General features: G+C 39.0%; 1 protein-coding gene across 10 annotated transcripts in view; it reads left to right on the top strand.

Moving 5' to 3' along the window:
• The window catches only part of DCAF1 (DDB1 and CUL4 associated factor 1), an 89389-nt gene that overhangs the window by 55586 nt on the left and 10828 nt on the right, over positions 1–22975 (top strand). For 5 of the 10 annotated variants that reach the window (XR_005781554.1, XR_005781555.1, XM_040445504.1 and 2 more), the window contains exons 16-23: positions 594–676; positions 1248–1332; positions 4306–4539; positions 5380–5473; positions 5988–6092; positions 6301–6374; positions 6908–7009; positions 20711–20719. Coding sequence is in view for 7 of the 10 variants with exons in the window: in XM_040445504.1 (XP_040301438.1) it covers positions 594–676; positions 1248–1332; positions 4306–4539; positions 5380–5473; positions 5988–6092; positions 6301–6374; positions 6908–7009; positions 20711–20719 (786 nt within the window). In the remaining 3 variants the exon portion in view is untranslated. Of the gene's footprint in view, positions 1–593; positions 677–1247; positions 1333–4305; positions 4540–5379; positions 5474–5987; positions 6093–6300; positions 6375–6907; positions 7010–20710; positions 20720–22975 lie in introns of those variants that run through there. The other 5 variants (XR_005781556.1, XM_040445506.1, XM_040445502.1 and 2 more) reach the window with 3 other exon arrangements.

Genomic DNA, 22975 nt, shown 5'->3' with positions numbered 1-22975 from the left:
TTTATTTTGAGAGAGAGAGAGACACACACAGAGTGTGAGCCGGGGAGGGGCAGAGAGAGAGAGGGAGACACAGAATCCAAAGCAGGCTCCGGGGGCTTGAACCCACGAATTGCGAAGTCATGACCTGAGCCACAGTCGGAAGCTTAACCGACTGAGCCACCCAGGGGCCCCTTAATGGGCTTTCTTTTTGAAAAAATCCTAAGAGTTGTTAGCTAAGAAAGTCTAAGAAATGTTTTCACTTGACTGATATTTCAGGTGAGGGAGACTGAGATATATGGCCAAATGTTAAGAAAGGTGGAACCATCTTTGACATCTTTCCAAGTTTTTTTCTTCCCCTACCCTTGGAACTATTGTATTTTTTGTTAGTAGCTCAGGAGGAGTTAGTCTTTTCTTAAATTTAGGTATTTTTTTAGGACATTGCATGTGCACATACTTAAATCCCAGCAGTTTCGAACACTTCTTGGTTCTTCGTAGTTTTTCTATTTTCTATATAATACAATAATAATTTTTGAGCTTGTATGTTAAAATGCTACAGGCACACAGCATTTATATAAGCATGTGACTACCCACCTTGGGCCTCCTTCTTCTTTTAGGATGGGTCCTTGCTGCTGACATCTGCTACTTGGAGCCAGCCTCTGTCTGCACTTTGGGGAATGAAATCAGTATTTGATATGAAGTATGTATGTATTTTTTATAACCCAACTCTTTCTGTTCTACAATTTACCTAATTTATATTTCCCTTCATCCGATTCTTCAACTTGAAGCCTTTTGGGAAAAGACGAATGCTGTGAGTTATTGCTAACTTCTCTCTTCCTTGTCTGTCGCTCATGTTTAATAAGGTTTTATCCTTAATTCTGAGATATTCTTACCAAGTATTCTTACCAGTCCCGTCACACAGCTGACCCTTCACTAATCCAAAATGGCACATCTGTGTAATTTCTCATGTTCACATATGATAGTTGTACTCTTTGCTGGGGTATGTTCAAAGACGTGTGGCTTGTTATCCATTTTTTTTTAACAAAGTAATTCCTGCTAATTAATTAATTCTTTTGGATCTGCTTGGTTAAACTGATGGAGGGATTTTTTTTTTTTTTTAAACCTTAAGTATACAGTTTTTCCTCTTTGGTTGCTGAGAATCCTCAGATGAGTATAGTCAGGCAGGAGGCTGAGAATCATGTTTATTTTGTCGGCTCAGTGACTGTTTCCTGAAGGTGTATCACTTAAGTACTTTTGTTGTTTGTCTGTAGGCATTCCTTCACAGAAGATCACTATGTTGAGTTCAGTAAGCACTCTCAGGATCGAGTCATAGGTACAAAAGGAGACATTGCCCACGTAAGTACTTAAGAATCCACTGCTTTCAAACTGATTATGCCCATTTGTTTGTAATGAAAACTTCTGGACTGAAGGGCAGTCCTAAGGGCAGCAAGAAATTACTTAGTGATATTCTTTCCAGATAAAATCTAGAAGTGTAGTAGTTATAAGCCATGTGGGACCAAACATGAACTAATCCGACAACTTAAGAAAGGTATGATTAGCACAGCAGTTATTTTCAAATACTAAGTTTTAGATGAAATATAAGTCCCTGCCTTTATGAAGCCTCACTGGGGAGACAAATAGAGAAGCAAATATATGGTATGTCAGGTGGTAAGTGCTGCCAAGGAAAAGAAAGCAGGGTAAAAGTTAGGAAGTGCTTGATGGTGCTGTGAGGGACTTCTCTTTTATCTAGGATGGTCAGTATCACTGATAGGGTGATGTTTAAGGAGTGTTTTTTTTTTTTTTTAATTTTTTTATTTTTATTAAAAATTTTTTTTTTTTTAACATTTATTCATCTTTGGGAGACAGAGCATGAGCGGGGAAGGGACAGAGAGAGGGAGACACAGAATCCGAAACAGGCTTAAGGCTCTGAGCTTTCAATACAGAGCCCGACGCGGGGCTTGAACTCACAAACTGTGAGATCATGACCTGAGCCGAAGTTGGAGGCTCAACCGACTGAGCCACCCAGGTGCCCCCCCCCTTTTTTTTTTAATTTTTGAGAGTGCACATGCACAAGCAGGGGAGGGCAAAGAGAGGGGACAGAAGATCTGAACTGGGCTCCGTGTTGACAGCAGAGAGCCCAGTGCAGGGCTCAAACTCACGTACTGTGAGATCATGACCTGAGCCGAAGTTGGATGCTTAACTGACTGAGCCACCCAGGCACCCCAGGAACCTTTCCCTTTGAAGGAAGTGTCATGCAGATATCTGGGGGGAAAAGTGTTTTAAGACCGAGGGAAAAGCCCTTTGGAGGTGGGAGAGGGAAGAGGGGTAAGAGCTCAGCTCAGTGTTGTGGGGGAATGGGTGACGCATATCATAGTAGCATCTTATATATAGGGTGTTGTTAGGACCTTTGGCTTCTCTGAGTGAGATGCAGGCACTGGAGGCTGAGCAGAGGACACATGATGGGATGTAAAGTTCCTAAAGTGTGAGTCTGGTTTCTGTGAGAGAAGCAAGAGCAGGCTTTCCAGTTAGGAGTGTGTCAGGCCAGCTCACATGTGAGGACTGTAGTGGGGCTGGGCCCAGGAGGGCATGGTACAGGTGATGAGAAGTGATACAGCCGGGCTCTGGGTTTTTGGACACAGGAAGTTTGTTATTAGACATTCAGGTAGGGAATGGGTAGTTGAATATACAAAACGGGAGTTCAGAAGAGAGGTCTGGGATAGGGGATATAAATATAGGAGTTATTCACGGGTTGATAGAGCCATGAGACTAGATGAAATCGTTAAGGAGGCTAGAGAAGAGAACTGAGGGGACAGAGTCCTGGCATATGCCAATATTTCGAATTTGCCATGTGAGGGAGGGACTTGAGAAGGAGACCAAAAATAATAGGCAGCAGGAGACCTCAGGAAAAAGATGTGCCCCAGAAGGCAAGGGGGAAGATCCTTTGAAGGAAGAATTGATCAACTGGTCAGAAACTGTTAATGAGTTCATAAGATGAGAATTGAGAATTACCTTTGATTTAACAATATGGATCTTCTTGTTAACCTCGTCAGGAGCTAGTTCTGTGCACTGGCGTGAAAATCTGTTCTCATGAGAGAACAGGAAAGTGGAGACACTGAGTAGAGACAAGTTTTCTGAAGTGTTTTTTGCAGAAAAACAGAAAAGTGGGGTGTAGTAGCTTGAGGGTAATGGTGGGAATATGGGGTTGTGAAGGGAGGGTTTCTCAAACTTTTCATTTAAAAATGTTAAAATATGTAGAGAAATTGAAAGAATAGTACATACACCTATTACCTGGATTCATCAGTTTAATATTTCACCATATGTTCTTCCTGTGTTAATATGTATGTATTTCTGAATCATTTGAAAGTAAGTTGCAAACACATTTTATTTCTAAGTCTTACAGCATGCATATTTTAGCAATAAGGATATTTTACTACATAATTATACTCTTATCAAATAAAGAAAATCTATAGTAATTCCCAAGTATCATCTAATATCCATTCCATACTCAGTTTTCCCTATTGTTCCTGATGTGTTTGGTTTCAAATGCTTTTTGTTTTTTGTTTTTTGTTTTTTGTTTTTTGAACCAGGATCCAGCCAAGATTCACATATTGCATTGGTTGTTATGTCTTACTAATGTTTTAAAGCCAAGAACCATTTCTCCAGTTTTCATGACATTGACTTTTGAAGAGACCAGGCTAGTTGTCTTGTCTCATGATCTTGATTTGATTGTTTTCTTGTGTCTCCTTATTGTTTCTATATTAAAGGAGGATTCTTTTTTTTGTTTTAAAGATTGGAAATACTACAGCATGTGTGTAAGGTGATGGGAAAGATCTGGTCTCTGTATGGGTTGCACATTGTACATTTGGAACTTTTACTATTGTAGGGCTAAAATATGTGTATTGGGAGATTTTTAAGGAGAAAGGGGTATGTCATTGATGCCTTTCTTCAAAAAGTGGCTCTTTAATAGTATTCTATGGTTAATCATTGGTCTATCCATATGAATTTAATTTCTCAGTTTCTATTGTAGAAACATTTTCTGTTTCTTGAAAGGGGGAGGGGTAGAAGAGGGTTTTCTTATCCTTATTGCCATCTCTCTTTTCATTTTCTTGTGGGAAAGAGACTTTTCAAACCTTGAATGGGAACCAAAGCACTTAAACATTGCTTGGATGGGTGTACTCTTCATACTTTCCAGGTATTCTACAGTATTAGGGCTTTTGTGATTTTGTTGGGATTTGGAAAGCATGGAGAGATATTTTACACAGCTTCTCTTCGAATTGTTAGTGGATGGATTGGTCTGATTTTTCTCTTCCCACCCCTTCTTCTCTAAAGATTTATGATATTCAGACTGGCAACAAGCTGTTGACTCTGTTTAACCCAGATCTTGCCAACAACTACAAGAGGAACTGTGCCACCTTTAATCCTACAGATGATCTTGTCTTAAATGATGGCGTCCTCTGGGATGTCCGCTCTGCACAAGCCATCCACAAGTTTGACAAGTTCAACATGAACATCAGTGGCGTTTTCCATCCAAATGGGCTGGAGGTCATCATTAATACTGAGATTGTATCCTTTACACCCATGTCTTATTTTCCGTTTGTTATCTAGTTTGTGATGCAGAAATAATTTATCTTTCTACCAACACCCTGTTAAAGTATCCACACAGGTAATAATTTGGTGCCTCTCTTTTGATTTGAAGTGTTAGTTAATCTCCAATGGTTGGTAATTACCAGTGAACTTTCATTAGCATGTTTTTTTTTGTATTGAGAAGAGTGACCACCAGATTCTTACCTTTTACTTCTCCAGGTATTAAATTGACTTTTATATCTTCAGAAGGATTTTACTTTTGCATTGCAGAAATCACAAGTGTAAAGTGAATTGATGCTGTTGAGATGAAGGGAGTTCGTGTAGTTTTCATGTATATGAGGCTACCATAGGAGATTTTCAAGGATGTTACTTGATAATAAGCATTTTATATGCTTTTGTTTACTTTGAAAGCATTTTTACTTTACTTTTATTTATTTATTTACTTTTTAAATTTTTTCATGTTTTTATATATATATATTTTTTTTTTGAGAGAGAGAGAGAGAGAGAGAGAGCGTGAGTAGGGGAGGGGCAGAGGAGAGGGAGACCCAGAATCTGAGACAGGCTCCACGCCCTGAGTTGTCAGCACAGAACCTGATGCAGGGCTCAAACTCATGAACTGCAAGATCGTGACCTGAGCTGAAGTCTGATGCTTAACCAACTGAGCCTCCTAGGTGCCTCTTTACTTTACCTTTAAAGCATTACCTTTAAAGCATTCATATCTCAACAGGAGAGGAAAAAAGAGATATTTTGGAATTTCTTCTATGAGTTTACATAAGAAATTTTGTATAAAATAGTTATCCTTGACCACTTCCCTCCTAGTGGGATCTTCGCACTTTCCATCTTTTACACACAGTTCCTGCTCTGGATCAGTGTCGTGTTGTGTTCAACCACACGGGGACAGTGATGTATGGAGGTAATAAACTTTTTACTTCTCTACATTATTCTTTTTCTCCTTTCTCTCCCCTCTCCCCTTTTGGTTTGGAAATATCTCTCAAATATGAATTGGAAAGCATTTGAAGGTTGTAACATAAAAGATAAAATGATAGCACAAATGGTGACAAAGTTTATTGATGAAAATAGTGTTGATTTAGGGTGAAGATAACAAGTACATCTTGTACAGAAAGACATTTCATGCATTAATTTCCCATCTGTATCCTTATGAACTTGTTGCATTTGTGCTTTTATGATGTTGCTGGCCTTTAGTTATAACACTTGTTGGGAGCTAGATAAAAGGTTGAGGATACTGTTCGGGGTATGCTAGTAGGATACGTTGAAAGGAACTAATTAGATAGAATGAATTTACTACAGAGAAACTCACTGAAGTCTTGATTGTCCATTAATATTTTCTGCACTTGTGAATAGGGGATGTTTCTGATTTCTAAAAGTATTTTGCTCCTTGGCCCCCTTTCCCCCTTCCTCCCAATTAGCTATGTTGCAGGCAGATGATGAGGATGACTTAATGGAAGAGAGGATGAAAAGCCCTTTTGGATCATCCTTCCGAACATTTAATGCAACTGACTACAAACCTATAGGTAAGCTTGAAGGGGCAGACATTGTTCGTTTTGTCATGTTTTGGTTTTCCATATTTAAGATCATTCTTTTCTGTAATTCTTCATTGAAAAGCCAAGAGGTTATGGAACTATTTAGGAGCAATCACCTTGAAATTCCTTTAGAGGAAAAACTGGTTTTAAGGTCAGAGCAGTAGTCCAATCCTGAGTCTTGACACATTTTGTTTTCCAGCAACCATTGATGTGAAACGGAACATCTTTGACCTGTGTACAGACACCAAAGACTGCTATCTTGCTGTCATTGAGGTAAAGGGAGCTAGCAGAAACCCTGCTGTTTTGTTTTGATCTTTAGGATCATTTTCAAGTTATACTACAGGCATTTTGTCTGATCTAAGATGTGTTCTAAAGTTGATGCATTTCCAAAGGTAGATTATTGATAACCTACTTGCTTGATGGAGAGATCTACATTGTAAGAGAAATAATAAGAAAATTCCAGTATAAAACAACATGGACAGTCCCATCTTCTGATATCTTGGAGTCACTGTGCTCCCTTTCTGAGAGGAGTCTGGATCTCTTGACAGAGCAAGACAGGTTCATTCTGAGGATGGTGGTCTCTCTTTTGCTTAATATTGCTTGCCCTGCCAAAGCCTTCTTATCCTGTTTTCTTTCCCTTTCTGTGGCCTGCGTATAACATTTTCAGAGTTAGTTCAAGAATTTTGGGTATCAGAAACTTTGACAGTTACAGGGTCAAGGTGCATGGGTGCGAGTTATAACTGAGATGTAGATGTGGGCCTTCTGAAAACTAACTGCTCTTCGTGGACTGGGTGTTTTATTTTCAGAACCAAGGCAGCATGGATGCTCTGAACATGGACACGGTATGCAGGCTGTATGAAGTGGGCAGGCAACGTTTGGCAGAGGATGAGGATGAAGAGGAGGACCAGGTCAGTGGTCTTTGAGATTTCTTGTTGCTGTACTTTATAGAGGTTATGGTCTTCTGGTTTTTGCTGTAAGGATTTTTTAAATATCAGCTTTTGTTACCTGTTGGCATATTCTGCAGGCTTGTTGTCACTAAAATCACTAACTAAAACTTTGAAGAAAGTAGATTTTTGTTATTATAAAACTTTAACCCCAGTTCCTGACAGTTCCGTGAGTTCCGTTTATAGATTAATTTGGATGTTAGCAATCTCTGATACTGTTTTAGAGATTTCTTTGAACTCACTTTCAGGACTAGTGCTTTGTGTGGCTTTAGGATGAGCAGCCCCCATATTCCCAATGTCAATACAAAACAGAAAAATCAATCTGCTGAGATGGGTCACAGAAATGGCTTAAGCTTTGTAAAGTTGTGGTTTGCATTTTCTCAGTTTTATAGCATAGTCTTTTTTCACAGTAATGGATTGGAGCTTATAAGTAGAGAGAAGATTTTGATGCTTTTGGAAATTAAGCATTTATAAAATGTGGGTAGGTAGTATGTCTCACAGAATATTAGTTTGCTTTTTTTCATAGGGGATTTTAAGTTACGGTCATATTATGCTGGGTGTTTGCCTATGTGGTGTGTCTGTATCAGTTGTGAAGAATTTCTTAAACTTCTGACTTTCAGCAGATCTTTCCTGTCAAGTGGGCTCATACTACATTCTCTATTCATAAAGCTCCTATAAACATTGATGTGCAGGCTTTTGTATTTGGGTAAATACTAAGGAGTTCAGTTGGTAGATTGTATGGAAAGAGTATGTTTAATTTCATCAGAAACTGACAAACCCTCTAGCAAAGGAGCTATACCATTTTGCATTTTCATCATCAGCAAATGAGAATTCTTATTGTTCCACATCCTTACCAGCATTTGGTGTTGTATTTCGGATTTTGGCCATTTTAATAGGTATGTAGTAGTATATATCACTATTTAATTAATTAAAAAATTAGTAGATGTTCCTTTAGTTGAACAACCTCTACACACAATCAAAATGTGTGGTTTGATTTTTTTGAGTAGAAAGGAATCAAGATCTTGAAGTTTTATGAGCCTGCTACAAATGTTTTCTGAAAATTATTTAACTGAACCTCCTGACACCCTTACTGATGCCTGGTACCAGACCAAAAGGAAGGAGACTTTCTCCACAGTCTGTTTTGGGCCCCTTTCCCACTTTAGGGAGTTCCTTCTTTTTCCTTTTTTAATCTTTATTTACTTATTTTGAGAATGGGTAAGTACGAGCGGGGGTGGGGCAGAGAGAGAGGGAGAGAGAGAATCCCAAGCAGGATCCACACTGTCAACACAGAGCCTGATGACCCAGGGATCCATCCAATCCTATGAGCTGGCAGGTCATGACCTGAGTGGAAATCAAGAGTTGGATGCTTAACTTACTGAGCCACCCAGGCACACCTCAGGGAGATTCTAAGTGGAAGGCTTTCTCAGTGTTATTTTAATTTGCATTTTCCTGATGACTTATGATGTGAAGCATCATTTCCATATTTGCCATTTGTAGATTTTCTTTGGTGAGGTGTCAAAGTCATTGGCCTATTTTTAACTTGGGTTTCTTGTGTTTTTATTGAGTTGTAAGAGTTTTTTTGAATGTTTTGGCTGATAGTGCTTTCTCTGATAGGTCATTTGCAAATATTTCCTCTTAGTTTATAGCTTCTTGTCTCATTCTCTTGACACTGTCACAGAGCAGAAGTTTTTGTCTTAATAAAGTCCATCTTATCAAGTATTTCTTTTGTGAATTGTGACTTTGAGGTTGCATCTAAAAAATTATCTTTAAATTCAAGGTCATGTAGATTTTCTCCTGTTATTTTCTAGGAGTTTTATAGGTAGTTGTGCATTTCACACTTAGGTCTGTGATTCTTTTTGAGTTAATTTTTGTAAAGAGTGTAAGACCTGTGTTTAGATGAATTTTTTTGCTTATAGACGCCCAGTTTAAATACCCGTTGTATTGCCTGTGCTCCTTTGTCCAAGATCAGTTGACTATCTTTATGTGGATCTATTTCTGGGCTCTCTACTGTGTTCCGCTGATCTATTTGTATATTTTCTCCAATACTATACTGTCTTGATTACTGTTACTTTATAGTAAGTTTTGAAGCTGTGTTGTGCCAGTCCTCCAGCTCTGTTCACCTTGAATATGGTGTTGACTATTCTGGATTGTTTGCTTCTCCATATAAACTTTTGAATCCATTTGTTGGTATCTACAACATAACTTGCTGGGATTTTGAAGGGAGTGCATTGAGTTTATATGTATAGATCAGGTTAGGAAGATCTGACATCTTGACAATATTGAGTCTTCCTATCCATGAACATGGACTCTCTTCATTTCTTTAATTCTTTGATTTCTTTCATCAGAGTTACGTAGTTTTCTCATACAGATATTGTACATATTTTGTTAGGTTTACCTAATACCTGATGGATTACCTAAGTATTTTATTTTGAGAGGTGGGGCTAATATAAGTGATATTGTGTTTTTAATTTTAGTTTCCATTTGTTCATTGCTGGTGTACAGGAAAACTGTTACATAGGAAAGACTGAATTAACCTTGTATCCTGCAACCCTGCTATAATTGTTTAATCCAGTTTTAATTGTCATTTCTTTGGGATTTTCTGCAAAGACAATCATATTATTTGCAAACAAAGACAGTTTTATTTCTGTAAAATGTACCCTTTTATTTCCTGTTGTCTGATAAGTAGGACTTTTAGTATGATTTTGAAAATCAGTGATCTTGATCCTGATCTTAGCAGGAAAGTTTTGAATTTTTCATCATAAAGTATGGTGTTAGCTGTGTTTTTTTAATTTTTTTAAAGTTTATTTATTTATTTTGAGAGAGAGCAAGCACAGGCGGGGAGGGGCAGAGAAAGAGGGAGAGACAGAGCCCCAAGCAGGCTCCGTGCCATCAGCACAGAGGCTGACATGTGGCTCGAACTCGTGAACTATGAGATCATGACCTGATCCGAGATCAAGAGTTGGAAGCTTAACTGACAGTGCCACCCAGGCGCCCAAGCTGTGTTTTTTTTTTTTCATAGATGTTCTTTATCTAGTTGAAGAAGTTACTCTCCATTCCCATCTTACTCAAGAGTTTTTAGTTACGGGTGTTGGGTTTTGTTAGTCTTTTTCTGAATCTGTTGATAAAATCTTATTTCTTTAGCCTATTGAAGTAGTGAATTACATTAATTAGATTTTAAAATGTGAACCAGCCTTGCATAGCTGTAGTACGTCCTATTTGGTTGTGCTTTTATAATTCTTTGTATATAGTGTGTGATGTGATTTGCTAATATTGTGTTGAGGATTTTTATGTCTGTGGTCATGAGACATGTTGGACTGTAGTTTTAATTTCTTGTGCAGTAGTACCCCCCCCCCCCCCCCCCCCGTACTTTTGCTTTCCGTGGTTTCACTTTCCATGGTTTCAGATACCTGAAGTCAACTCCAGTCTGGAAACAGATGGTCCTTATTTATTTATTTATTTATTTATTTATTTATTATATTAACATTTATTATTATTATTTTTAATTTTTTTTAACGTTTATTTATTTTTGAGACAGAGACAGAGCATGAACGGGGGAGGGGCAGAGAGAGAGGGAGACACAGAATTGGAAGCAGGCTCCAGGCTCCCAGCCATCAGCCCAGAGCCCGACGCAGGGCTCGAACTCACGGACCGCGAGATCGTGACCTGAGTCAAAGTCGGATGCTTAACTGACTGAGCCACCCAGGCGCCCTATTAACATTTATTTTAATGTTTATTTATTTTTGAGAGAGACAGAGACAGAATGCAAGTGGGTTAGGGGCAGAGAGAGAGGGAGACACAGACCCCAAAGCAGGCTCTAGGCTCCGAGCTGTCAGCACAGAGCCCGACGCGGGGCTTGAACTCACAAGCTGTGAGATCATGACCTGAGCTGAAGTCAGACGCTCAACTGAGCCACCCAGGCGCCCCATATTTAAAATTTTTTTAATGTTTGTTTATTTTAGAGACAGCACAAGTGGGAAAAGGCAGAGAGAGGGAGATGCAGAATCTGAAGCAGGCTCCAGGCTCTGAGCTGTCAGCACAGTGGGGCTCCAACCCACAAGCTGTGAGATCATGACCTGAGCCGAAGTTGTACGCTCAACCGACTGAGCCACACAGGCACCCCATTTTTTTTAATTAAAAAAAAATTTTTTTTTAAATGTTTGTTTATTTTTGAGAGAGAGTGACAGAGTAGTGGGGGAGGGGCAGAGAGAGAGAGGAAGATGCAGGATCTGAAGCAGGCTCCAGGCTCTGAACTGTTAGCACAGAACCCAAAATGGTGCTTGAACCCACAAACCGAGAGATCATGACCTGAGCCTAAGTCGGACGCTTAACCGACTGAGCCACCCAGGTGCCTCCAGATGGTCCTCTTTCTGATGTATGGTCAGAAGGTCAGTAGTAGCCTACATCATAGTGCCTATGTCATTCACCTCACTTCATCTTATTATGTAGGCTTTTTGTCATCTCACATCACCACAAGAAGGGTGAGTACAGTACAATAAGATTTTGAGAGAGAAAGACCATATTCATAAAAGTTATTGTTAATCTCTTACTGTGCCTAATAAATTAAATTTTACCATAGGCGTACATGTATAGGAAAAAATACAGGGTTTGGTGCTATCCTCAGTTTCAGGCATCTACTGTGGGTTGGGGGGAGTGGTCTTAGAACCCATCCCTGTTGGATAAGGAGAGGGGGACTACTGCAATGTCCTTGGTGTTGCTGTTAGTGTAATGCTGGCCTCATATAATGAGTCAGGAAGTATTTTATCTGTTTCTGTCTTCTAGAAGAGATATTAAAAAATTGATGTAATTTTTTATGTTTAGTAGAAGTCAGCAGCAAACCCATGTGGGCCTGGTGCTTTCTGTTTTGTAAGGTTATTAATTACTGAATCAGTTTCTTTAATAGCTAAAGCCCTATTGAGATTGTCACATTCTTGTGTGCATTTTGGCAAATGGTGTTGTCTTTTCAAGGAATTGGTCTGTTTCATCTAGGTTATCAAATTTGTGGGCATAGAGTTCACAGAATTTTTAAAATACTTATTTATTTTAGTAATCTTTATACCTAGTGTGGGGCTCAAACTTATGACCCTGAGATCAGAAGTCACATGCTTCTCCAACTGAACCAGCCAGGTGCCATGTTCATAGAATTTATCCTTTAAATGTCCATGGGATTTGTAATGATGTCTCCTCTTTCATTTCTGATATTAGTGATTTGTGCCCTCTTTTTTTCTTAGCCTGCTAGAGGCTTATCAATTATCAATCTTTTTATTTTATTTCTTGAGGGAGAAAGTGAGTATGAGCAGGGGATGGGCAGAGAGAGAGGGAGAGAGAACCTCAAGCAGTCTCCGTGGTGTCAGCTTGGATCTTGTTATGGGGCTCTATCTCATGAACCATGAGATCATGGCTAGAGCAGAAATAAAGAGTTGGATGCTTAACCAACTGAGCCACCCCTATTATAGGGGCCCCAGGCACCCCTATTATATCTTTGTAAAGAGCAAGATTTTGATTGCATTGATTTTCTCTATTAATTTCCTGTTTCCAATTTTATTGATTTCTACTTTAATTTCTATTCCTACTTTTCTTCTGCTTACTTTGGATTTGATTTGCTCTTTTTTTTTTTTTTAAGTTTATATATTTATTTTGAGAGAGAGAGTGTGTGAGCAGGGGAGAGGCAGAGAGAGGGGGAGAGAGAATCCCAAGCAGGCTCTGCTGTCAGTGCAGACCCCTACATGGGGGCTCAATCTCATGAACTATGACATCATGACCTGAGCTGCAGTCAAGAACCAGACATCCAACCAACTGAGCCACCCAAGAGTTCCTTGATTTGCTCTTCTATTTCTAGTTCCCTAAGGTGGAAACTTAGCTGATTGATTTTAGGTCTGCCTTTCTAATAATTTGCATTCAGTGCTCTAAATTTCCCTCTATGCACTGCTTTCACTGTACCCCACAAAATTTTATGTGAGTTTTCATTTTCATTTAGTTCAAAGTATTTTCTGAGATTTCTTCTTTGAATCTTGCTATTTAGAAGTGTGTTGTTTAATCTCCAATATTTTGGGGCACCTGGGTGCTCAGTCAGTTAAACATCGGACTTTGGCTCAGGTCATGATCTCACGGTCCATGGGTTTGAGCCCTGCGTCAGGCTGTGTGCTGACAGCTCAGAGTCTGGAGACTGCTTTGGATTCTGTGTCTCCCTCTCTTTCTGTCCCTACCCTGCTCATGCTCGCTCGCTCTCTCTCTCTCTCTCTCTCTCTCTCTCTCTCAAAAGTAAATAAACATTAAAAAAAATTAGTCTCTAAGTATTTTGGGGTTTTCTAGCTATATTTCTGTTATTGATTTTTAGTTTAATGCCATTGTGGTCTGAGAGCAAACATTATTATGATTTCTATTTTAAATTTGTTAAGGTGTGCTTTATGGCCCAGAATGTCGTCTATCTTGGTGAATGTTTCATGTGAGCTTGAGAAGAATGTGTATTCAGTTGTTGGACAAAGTAGTCTGTAGATGTCCATTATACTCAGTTTATTGATTGTATTGATCACTTCAACTGTGTCCTTACTGGTTTTCTGCCTGATGTATTTTTCCATTTCTGATAAAGGGGTATTGAAGTCTCCATTACAATAAGTAGATTCAGTATTTTCTCCTTGCAGTTCTGTCAGTTTTTGCCTCGTGTATTTTGATGTTCTGTTAGGCACATATATATTAAGGATTATTATGTTTTCTTGGAGAATTGACCCCTTTATCATCACATAATGCCTTTCTTTATCACTAATAACTTTCCTTGGTCTGAAGTGTGCTTTGTCTAAAAGTAATACAGTTACCCTAGTTTTTTTAAATTCATGTTAGCATGGTATATCTTTTTCCCGCCATTTATTTTTAATCTATATGTGTCTTTATATTTAAAGTGGGTTTCTAGGGGACAACATGTAGCTGGGTTTTGTTTCTTGGTCCACATCAATAATGTCTTTTAATTGATGCATTTGGAATGAGATTCTAAGTGATTATTGATATAGTTGGCTTTGTCTCTACTGTATTTCTTGCTGATTTCTATGTGTTGCCCTTGTTTTTTCTTCCTTTTTCTGTCTGCTACTCTTTTTCTGCTTTTTGTGGTTTTAATGGAGCATTTTTCTAGGATTCCACTCCTTTGTTAGCCTATTCTATTTATTTATTTAATTTTACTTTTTTTAGTAGTTGCCCTAAGGGTTGCAATATACACATTTACAAGTAATCCAAGTCCACTTTCAAATGACACTCTATCTCTTTACAGGTAGTACAAGCACCTTATGGTAGAATAATCCTAGTTCCCATGTATTTCTCATATCTTATTGCTGTCCTTCATTTATATATAAGCATATGTACATATATATATAATAATACATAATCACACAAGTTATTGGTGTTGTTTGGATAAACTATTATTTTGAACAAAGATCAATTAAGAATGAGAAAATAAGGGACACCTGGGTGGCTCAGTCGGTTGAGCATCTAACTTTGGCTCAGGTCATGATCTCATTGTTCGTGGCTTTGAGCCCTGCATTGGGCTCTGTGCTGACAGCTCAGAGCCTGGAGCCTGCTTTGTCTTCTGTGTCTCCCTCGCTCTCTGCCCCTCTCCCGCTTGTGCTCTGTCTCTGTCTCTCTCTCAAAAATAAATAAACATTAAAAAAAAAAGAATAAGAAAAATAAAATGTTTTTTCTACCTTCATTTGTTCCTTCTCCTGTGCTTTTCTTCCTTTATATAGATTGGAGTTTCTGACCTTGATGATTATCCTTCTCTCTGAAGAATTTAACGTTTCTTGCTAGACAGGTCTACTGGCAACAAATTCCCTCAGGTTTTGTATTGTTTTGTCTGAATAAGTCTTTATTTCTCCACTTTTGAAGGATACTTTCACAGGACAGGGCTATGGAATTCTAGGTTAGTGGTTTTTGTCTCTCAGCATTTTAAGTATTTCACTTCCCTCTCTCCTTGCTTGTATGATTTCTGAGGAGATGTGAGATACAATTTTTATCTGTTTTCCTCTACAGGTAAGATGTTTTTTCCCCTTGGGCTTCTTTAAGGATTTTTTTTTTAATCTTTTTCTGTAATTTGAAAATGATGTGCCTAGGTATAGGTTTTTTGGGGGCATTTATCTTGCTCAGTTTTCTTAGAGCTTCCTGGATCTGTGGTGTGGTGTCTGACATTAATTTTGGTAAAATTTTCAGTCATCATTGCTTCAGATATTTCTTCTGTTCCTTTTTTTCTCTTCCTTCTAGAATTCCCATTATGTGTATGTTATTCCTTTTGTACTCATCCCTCAGTTCTTGGATATTTTGTTCTGTGTTTTTCAGTCTTTGTTCCTCTGCTTTTCTGTTTTGGTGGTATCTATTGAGATATCCTCAAGCTCAGAGATTTTTTACTTAGCTGTGTAGTCTACTAATAAAGCCCATCAAAGCCATTCTTCATTTCTACCACAGTGTTTCTGATTGATAGCATTTCTTTTTGGTTCTTTCTTTGAATTTCCCTGCTCTGCTCCCATTGCCTGTCTGTTCTTGCATGCTGTCCAGTTTATCCATTAGAGAGCCCCCTTAGCATCTTAATCATGGTTGTTTTATATTCTTGTTCTAAGTCTGGTTCTGATGCTTGTTCTGTCCCTTCAAACTGTGTTTTTTTTTTCCTTTTTAGTATGTCTTATAATTTTTTTCTTGATACCTGGATATCATGTGCTGGGTAAAAAGAACTGCTGTAAATTGGTCTTTAGTAATGTGGTAGCAAGGTGTGGGGCCAGGGAAGTGTTTTACAGTTCTTTTTTCTTTTTTACATTTATTTATTTTTGAGAGACAGAGACACAGCATAAGTGGGGGAGGGGCAGAGAGAGAGGGAGACACAGAATCGGAAGCAGACTCCAGGCCCTGAGCTGCCAGCACAGAGTCTGACGTGGGGCTTGAACCCACAAGCCGTGAGATCATAACCTGAGCTGAAGTCGGATGCTCAACCGACTGAGCCACCCAGGCTCCCTGAAGTGTTTTACAGTTCTGTAAGTAGGTCTCAGTGTTTCAGTGAATCTATACTTGTTTACTGTGAACTTCACACATTTCTCAGTCTTTTCTATCCCCTTTGGGAGGGATCAGAGGGCTAGAGTGGCTGGAGTTGGATATTTCCCTTCCCCCAGGTCAGTTAGGCTCTGATAATGTCCCAGCAGGTTAGGCTTTGGTTAAATAGTTTCTCCTGAGGGGAGGTCTTGTTAAGAAGAACAGAATGCTGTGATGTATTTCAAAATGGTCCCCCTCCACCTCCCGTGGGAGGCCCAAGGGGATTTTTCTGATATTCACTGTGAGAACCTGGTCAACCCAAGGGGATTTTTCTCTGATATTCACCGTGAGAACCTGGTCAACCTCCGGGAGGTAAAACTCACAAAAGTGTGGGGGCCCTGATGACTCGGTCCCCCTGGAGTTTTTATCTCTCACATTTATCCTTAGAATTGTGTCTAGCAATTTGTCAGTTACAGTTTAGGTTTCCCTGCCTTGGCACTGGTTCCTGTGAAGGTTTATCCTTTTGGGTTTATGCTCTGACAAGTTGCTATTCTCTGTATTTTCTTGTTGGTATCTCCAATTCTGGGGACAGTGGTGCCTCTCTGACCCCACCTCTGTTGAATTTAAGAGGAGTTGTTGATTTTTCAGTTTATTGAGCTTTTTACGTGTTAGGATTGGTGACTTTAAGCTTCTTATATGCCACACTGGAAACCAGAAGCAGTACCATAGTTTTTTGAATGCCATATTTATTAAAACGGATCGTTAGGCTCTGGAGTTGAAACCACTTCAACCAATGCAGCTAGGGATCCCTAGTGGGGAAGGAGATTTCCGTTAATGCTTTCCAGCTGCATGGCTTGGAGGGTCCTCAGTGATTTCCTTGGTCATGGGTAAGAGGAGCCTGCAGTGTTTAAAGCTCACGTGAGTTCTGAGATGTGGGTAAAAGGGAGAGGTCTTCAGAAGGATACTTCAGAACTTTGGTTTATTTGTGACACGGTCTTCATGTTTTCTTGAGTGCTGTACTATTTAACTTGTACCTGTTGGTAGTATTTCTTGGTAGCGGAGCTTGTAAGTGGTGTTAGAGCCTCCAAATGTCACATGGTTGCTTTAGGTTGGTTTCTTTCTTTTTTTAAAAATTTTATTTTTTTAAATTTACATCCAAATTAGCATATAGTGCAACAATAATTTCAGGAGTAGATTCCTTAATGCCTCTTACCCATTTAGCCCATCCCCCTCCCACAACCCTTCCAGTAATCCCTGTTTGTTCTCCATATTTAAGAGTCTTTTATGTTTTGTCCCCCTTCCTGTTTTTGTATTATTTTGGTTTCCCTTCTCTTATGTTCATCTGTTTTGTCTCTTAAAGTGCTCATATGAGTGAAGTCATATGATATTTGTCTTTTGCTGACTAATTTCGCTTATCAGAATACCCTCCAGTTCCATCCACGTAGTTGCAAATGGCAAGATTTCATTCTTTTTGATTGCCGAGTAATACTCCATTTTGTGTGTGTGTGTGTGTGTGTGTGTGTGTGTGTGTGTATACACCACATCTTCTTTATCCATTTATCCATCGAGATCGTTTCTCCGCATCCTCGCCAACATCTGTTGTTGCCTGAGTTGCTAATGTTAGCCATTCTGACAGGTATCAGGTAGTATCTCATTGTGGTTTTGATTTGTATTTCCCTGATGATGAGTGATGTTGAGCATTTTTTCATGTGTCAGCCACCTGGATGTCTTCTTTGGAGAAGTGTCTATTCATGTCTTGTGCCCATTTCTTCACTGGATTATTTGTTATTTGGGTGTTGAGTTTGATAAGTCCTTTATAGATTTTGGTTAACCATTTATCTGATCTGTCCTTTGCAAATATCTTCTCCCATTCTGTCGGTTGCCTTTTAGTTTTGCTGATTGTTTCCTTCGTTGTGCAGAAGCTTTTTATTTTGATGAGGTCCCAGTAGTTCATTTATGCTTTTGTTTCCCTTGCCTCCGGAGATGTGTTGAGTAAGAAGTTGCTGCAGGCAAGATCAAAGAGGTTTTTGCCTGCTTTCTCTTCGAGGATTTTGATGGCTTCCTGTCTTAAACTTAGGTCTTTCATCTGTTTTGAGTTTATTTTTGTGTATGGTGTAAGAAAGTGGTCCAGGTTCATTCTTCTGCATGTCACTGTCCAGTTTTCCCAACACCACTTGCTGAAGAGACTGTCTTTATTCCACTGGATATTCTTTCCTGCTTTGTCAAAGATTATTTGGCTGTATGTTTGTGGGTCCATTTCTGGGTTCTCTATTCTGTTCCACTGATCTGAGTGTCTGTTCTTGTACCAGTACCATACTGTCTTGATGATTACAGCTTTGTAGTATAGCTTGAAGTCCGGGATTGTGATGCCTCCTGCTTTGGTGTTCTTTTTCAAGATTGCTTTGGCTATTTGGGGTCTTTTCTGGTTCCATACAAATTTTAGGATTATTCTAGCTCTGTGAAGAATGCTGGTGTTATTTTGATAGGGATTGCATTGAATATGTAGATTGCTTTGGGTAATATTGACATTTTAACAATACTTGTTTTTCCTATCCAGGAGCATGGAATCTTTTTCCATTTTTTTGTGTCGTCTTCAATTTCTTTCATAAGCTTTCTATAGTTTTCAGTGTATAGACTTTTCTCCTCTTTGGTTAGATTTATTCCTAGGTATTTTATGGTTTTTGGTGCAATTGTAAATGGGATCGATTCCTTGATTTCTTTCTGTTGCTTCATTGTTGGTGAGCCTTAGGTTGGTTTCTTAATAGAGTCTGTTCTTTTATTCTCATGGCCTGTTGTTACCTTAGACATCCCACTCCCTTAATGCATCATTCTCTTTTTCCACTTTACGTGTCATGAAACAAGATGTACTTTATCCTTGAATAGATAAAGAAGATGATGTTTTTGAGCTGTTTGTCAGTATATTACAGTGGTAAAGGTGGCTGCAGACCATCTTATCACTACCAGATATTAGTTGTGTCTCAAGCTTTTCGGATGTTACATGTTGTCCTGTAAACCTAAACCAAAAATTGGGCTTATTTGAAGTTACTTATCAACATCATTATTGCTACCCTCCAACATCCTTGCAGTTTATGAGGGAGTGGCAATAATAATCTTGGTGACTGTCATCTGTGTCCAGTCCATGTGGCACCCATTATCTTTGAAGGAGAAGGTCAAGAAAAGAGAAGCTAGCATTGCCCTAGACACTTTTGGGTCTGGAGAGTTGCTATTCCCTCTGTTGGCCTCATTGCTCTGCAGACACGAAGTGATAAGAGGGGAATTTTTCATGGCTAGCTGTGAACAACTTAAGAGAAAGGACTTACTGATTTTTTTCATGTGCTTCTATTTAACTTTCCTTTTGAGAGGTTAAGGGAAAAAGAGATTAGAAAAGGGGTAGGTAGGGTAGTTGTTAGGACTTCTGATACTCAGATGCAGGAAGGATCAAACAGAGGCTTTCTTGTCATGGAAAACCAAGGTTGAGAGGGGCAGACTCCAGAGGGTCCTAACGAGTGGCCCTAAGGCCCAGTCTGTGGAAAAACCTAAAAGCCTTTAGCTGGGAGGAGACTAGGTGTCTGTGCAGGAAGTGTAGGTGAGTTAGCATTTCTTCTGTATTTCAAGGCTTGTTTCATTACATATTGACACCACTGTCCTTAAGGATTGTCTGGTGCATTTCATATTTAAAGGACCTCATTAGAGAACTGGTTTTATTCTTAAGTCATTGGCATTTTGGTTTTTATTTAGAGATGTTTTAGTGGGATAGACCATATCTGTTCAAGCATGTTCCCCTTGTAACCTGAATTCTGTTGATTCACATGTCCTCCTGGAATCTTGCAGTAGTGTTTTTACTGTATTTACCAGCCATCAGATTTCTGTCTTTCCTCTGCCAACTTGATTTTATTTTTAACTATTTTTCCTTTGTGCACTTCACCTAATTTTAAAACTAGAGAATTAATTTTCTTACAAGTCATTTGCCATTCAAAGTTTTGTCCTAGTCTACATATCTGCTCTTAGGTCTTCTCAGATTTCCCAGGTCTGACTTACATGGCTCAGGGATGCTGGCACCTGTGACTGACATCTTTGAATTTGCCTTTTCATTTTAGCAAAATAAAATCAGCGGTATGAATGGTCAGCTGCTACCTGATAAAATGGTCCAGCATAAAGTACCTGTTTAAATAGCTATTTATTTAAAAAGCTTTATTGAGATATAATTTACATACCATAAAAATGGTTGTCTTTTACCCTTATGTTTAAATAAGTTTGGAGATTAACAAGAAGAGATGAATGGAATCAATATATTGTTGAATGAAAACATATATGATGTGTTTGACATCCATAATATTTGGTTCCTAAGGTTGCTAGTCCTCCAGCCTTCAGGCATTTGATGAAAGCACAAATAAGTCAGTCATTTGTGAAAGCTCATATTATCCATTGGAATTTTGGTGTCTGTGTCATTTAAAAAAAATTTCAGTCAACTTTGATGTTGGCTTTTAGGATACTTATAAAACCAGAGATTAGTTAATTGATAATTGTTCCTAGAATTTGAAAAGGGAATACATTTCAACTAATTATAGTTAACCTTAAATTAAAAAGGAATAATGCTCTCTTTTCTCCACTCCATTTTGGAATCTGGGACACACTGTGTGCTGTGCTTCCTGTGTGTTCTGCACTGCCTAGAAGCAGATGGTAAGAGTCTTTCCTGATTACACACCTGCTATAAGCCTGGTCAGTGATTCCTGAAAGGCCTTTTTCTTTCCCCCTAAATTTTTAAAACGTACATGAATTAGATTCTGCTCATGAGGAGAGAAAAACACAAGTGTTTATGACTCTGAAATAAACCTTTTATTTTAATGATTGTTAACACTAGGAGCAAGTGTCCAAAGGAGGAGGAGGAGTTTAACTTTTATAAAAATATGACACATTAGAATGTCAACAGAGTAGGCTTAGGTTTTAATTACATTTTATAAAGCTATCCTGGTTATGTATGTATTTGATTTTTAAATGTTTAAGAGAGTGAGCAGAGGAGGGACTGAGAGAGAGGGAAACAGAATCCCAAGCAGGTTCCACGCTGTCAGTGAAGAGCCTGATGGGGCTCAAACTCACGAAGTGTGAGATCATGACCTGAGCTGAAATCAAGAACCAGACCTTTAACTGAGCCACCCAGGTACCCCAAACTATCCTAGTTTTTAGATGAACTGTTTTAATTTTTTTAATTAATTAATTAATTTTTTTTTTTTCAGTTTATTTATTTACAAGAGAGAGAATGTGGGTGAGGTAGGGGCAGAGAGAGAGATGAGAGAGAATCACAAACAGGCTCTACACTGTTAGCACAGAGCCCAATGTGGGGCTTGAACTCATGAACCATTGAGATCATGACCTGAGCCGAAGCCAAGAGTTGGATGTTTAACCGACTGAGCCGAGGCGCCCCTAGATTAACTATTCTTATTATTAATATTAAAAAAATTTTTTTTAACATTTACTCATTTTTGAAAGTGAGAGAGACAGAGCATGAGTGGGGGAGGGGCAGAGAGAGTGGGAGACACAGAATCCAAAGCAGGCTCCAGGCTCTGAGCTGTGAGCACAGAGCCCGATGCGAGGCTACAACTCACGGACCATGAGATCATGACCTGAGCTGAAGTTGGACGCTTAACCAATTGAGCCACCCTGGTGCCCCAAGATTAACTATTCTTAAAGTATGACCAGAGGTTTGGTTTTCTAAGAGGTTGGTTATATTTTTGATGGTAATACAGGCTAAAAGCTATTTCTCTTGAAAAAGAGACATGTATTCAAGAAGAATTTTGAATGGTCTAGACACAAATGCTGCACTAATTTAAAAAATCACATTAAGTCCTAGAGTATAAGACAGTTGGATGTAGCAGAGAAGGTCAATGGAATACCTGGAATCACTTTTTTGGTTCTGTCATTAGGAGTCTGTGGATAGGGTATATTATTGCAAAAAAGTAGAACTTTAGAACTAGAAGGTGTTTCAGAGGACATCTTGTGCAGTGCTTCATTGGGGGTGCACTTCACAATTCCTGGGGAACCTTTCCAAAATCCACTTGTGTGAGCTTCATTCATAAAGGTTAGTTCTGTCAGCCTGGAATATGTATTTTGGAAAACTTTTTCCCAGGTGATTCTGAGAATCATTATCTGAATAGGAGTCACTGACTAAATTAAATTAAATCACCTCTTTAATAAGAAATTGAGATTCACAGAAGTTGGCATTAGAAAACTGTTCAGTAAATAGTGCTTCTGTTGTAATTCTGGAACATGGACGTATTTATGGGCCTCCTCGGGTTTTGGATCTGGGATGGGACAACCATAGAGAGCTGGAGAGACCAGAGATGGACAGCAGGAGGGAGAATGTGGTTGGTGAGTGTAAGGAGAGTGGGTAGGAGGGAGTCCTGGGGACCTGAGATTTGTGGGAAACACTATAGTCAACTGGATGTGAAGCCATAGGAGTGGGAGAAGTGAAAGATATGAGATTTTTCACCTGCTAACTGGGAGAAGTATGGAAAAGGTACTAGGTTTAGAGATGCTTTGAATTCAGTTTTAGAATTAAGAGATTTTAAGCTTCTGTGGTACGAATGGGTAGAGCTGTCTGAGAGTTCAAGATTTAGGAATTAGGAAATATAAAGACAAATAAAAGTTGTAGGAACCTGTGTGCCTAGGAAATCTGCAAGAGACCTGGTACAGATGAACCCAGTGCAGAGGCCAGGATTGGTGTCAGTCACTATAGAGAAGCCCCACCATTGACCATTCAGGCCTTCCTTTTTCTTGTAATAGGAAATAGGTTTCCGTCCTTATAATAGGAAAAACAAACTATTGTTGAACACTTCATATATGCCAGGCACTTTCCAAAGAGATTATTATGCGTACATGCAGACATGTTCCTGGGGGGGGGGGGGGGGGGGGGGGGGCGGCGGGGGGGGGGGGGAGGGG

Source organism: Herpailurus yagouaroundi, unplaced genomic scaffold (assembly GCF_014898765.1).
Source record: "Herpailurus yagouaroundi ecotype Mexico unplaced genomic scaffold, PumYag 193, whole genome shotgun sequence".
NCBI lineage: Eukaryota > Metazoa > Chordata > Mammalia > Carnivora > Felidae > Herpailurus > Herpailurus yagouaroundi.
This window is presented reverse-complemented; position numbering and strand designations above follow the sequence as displayed.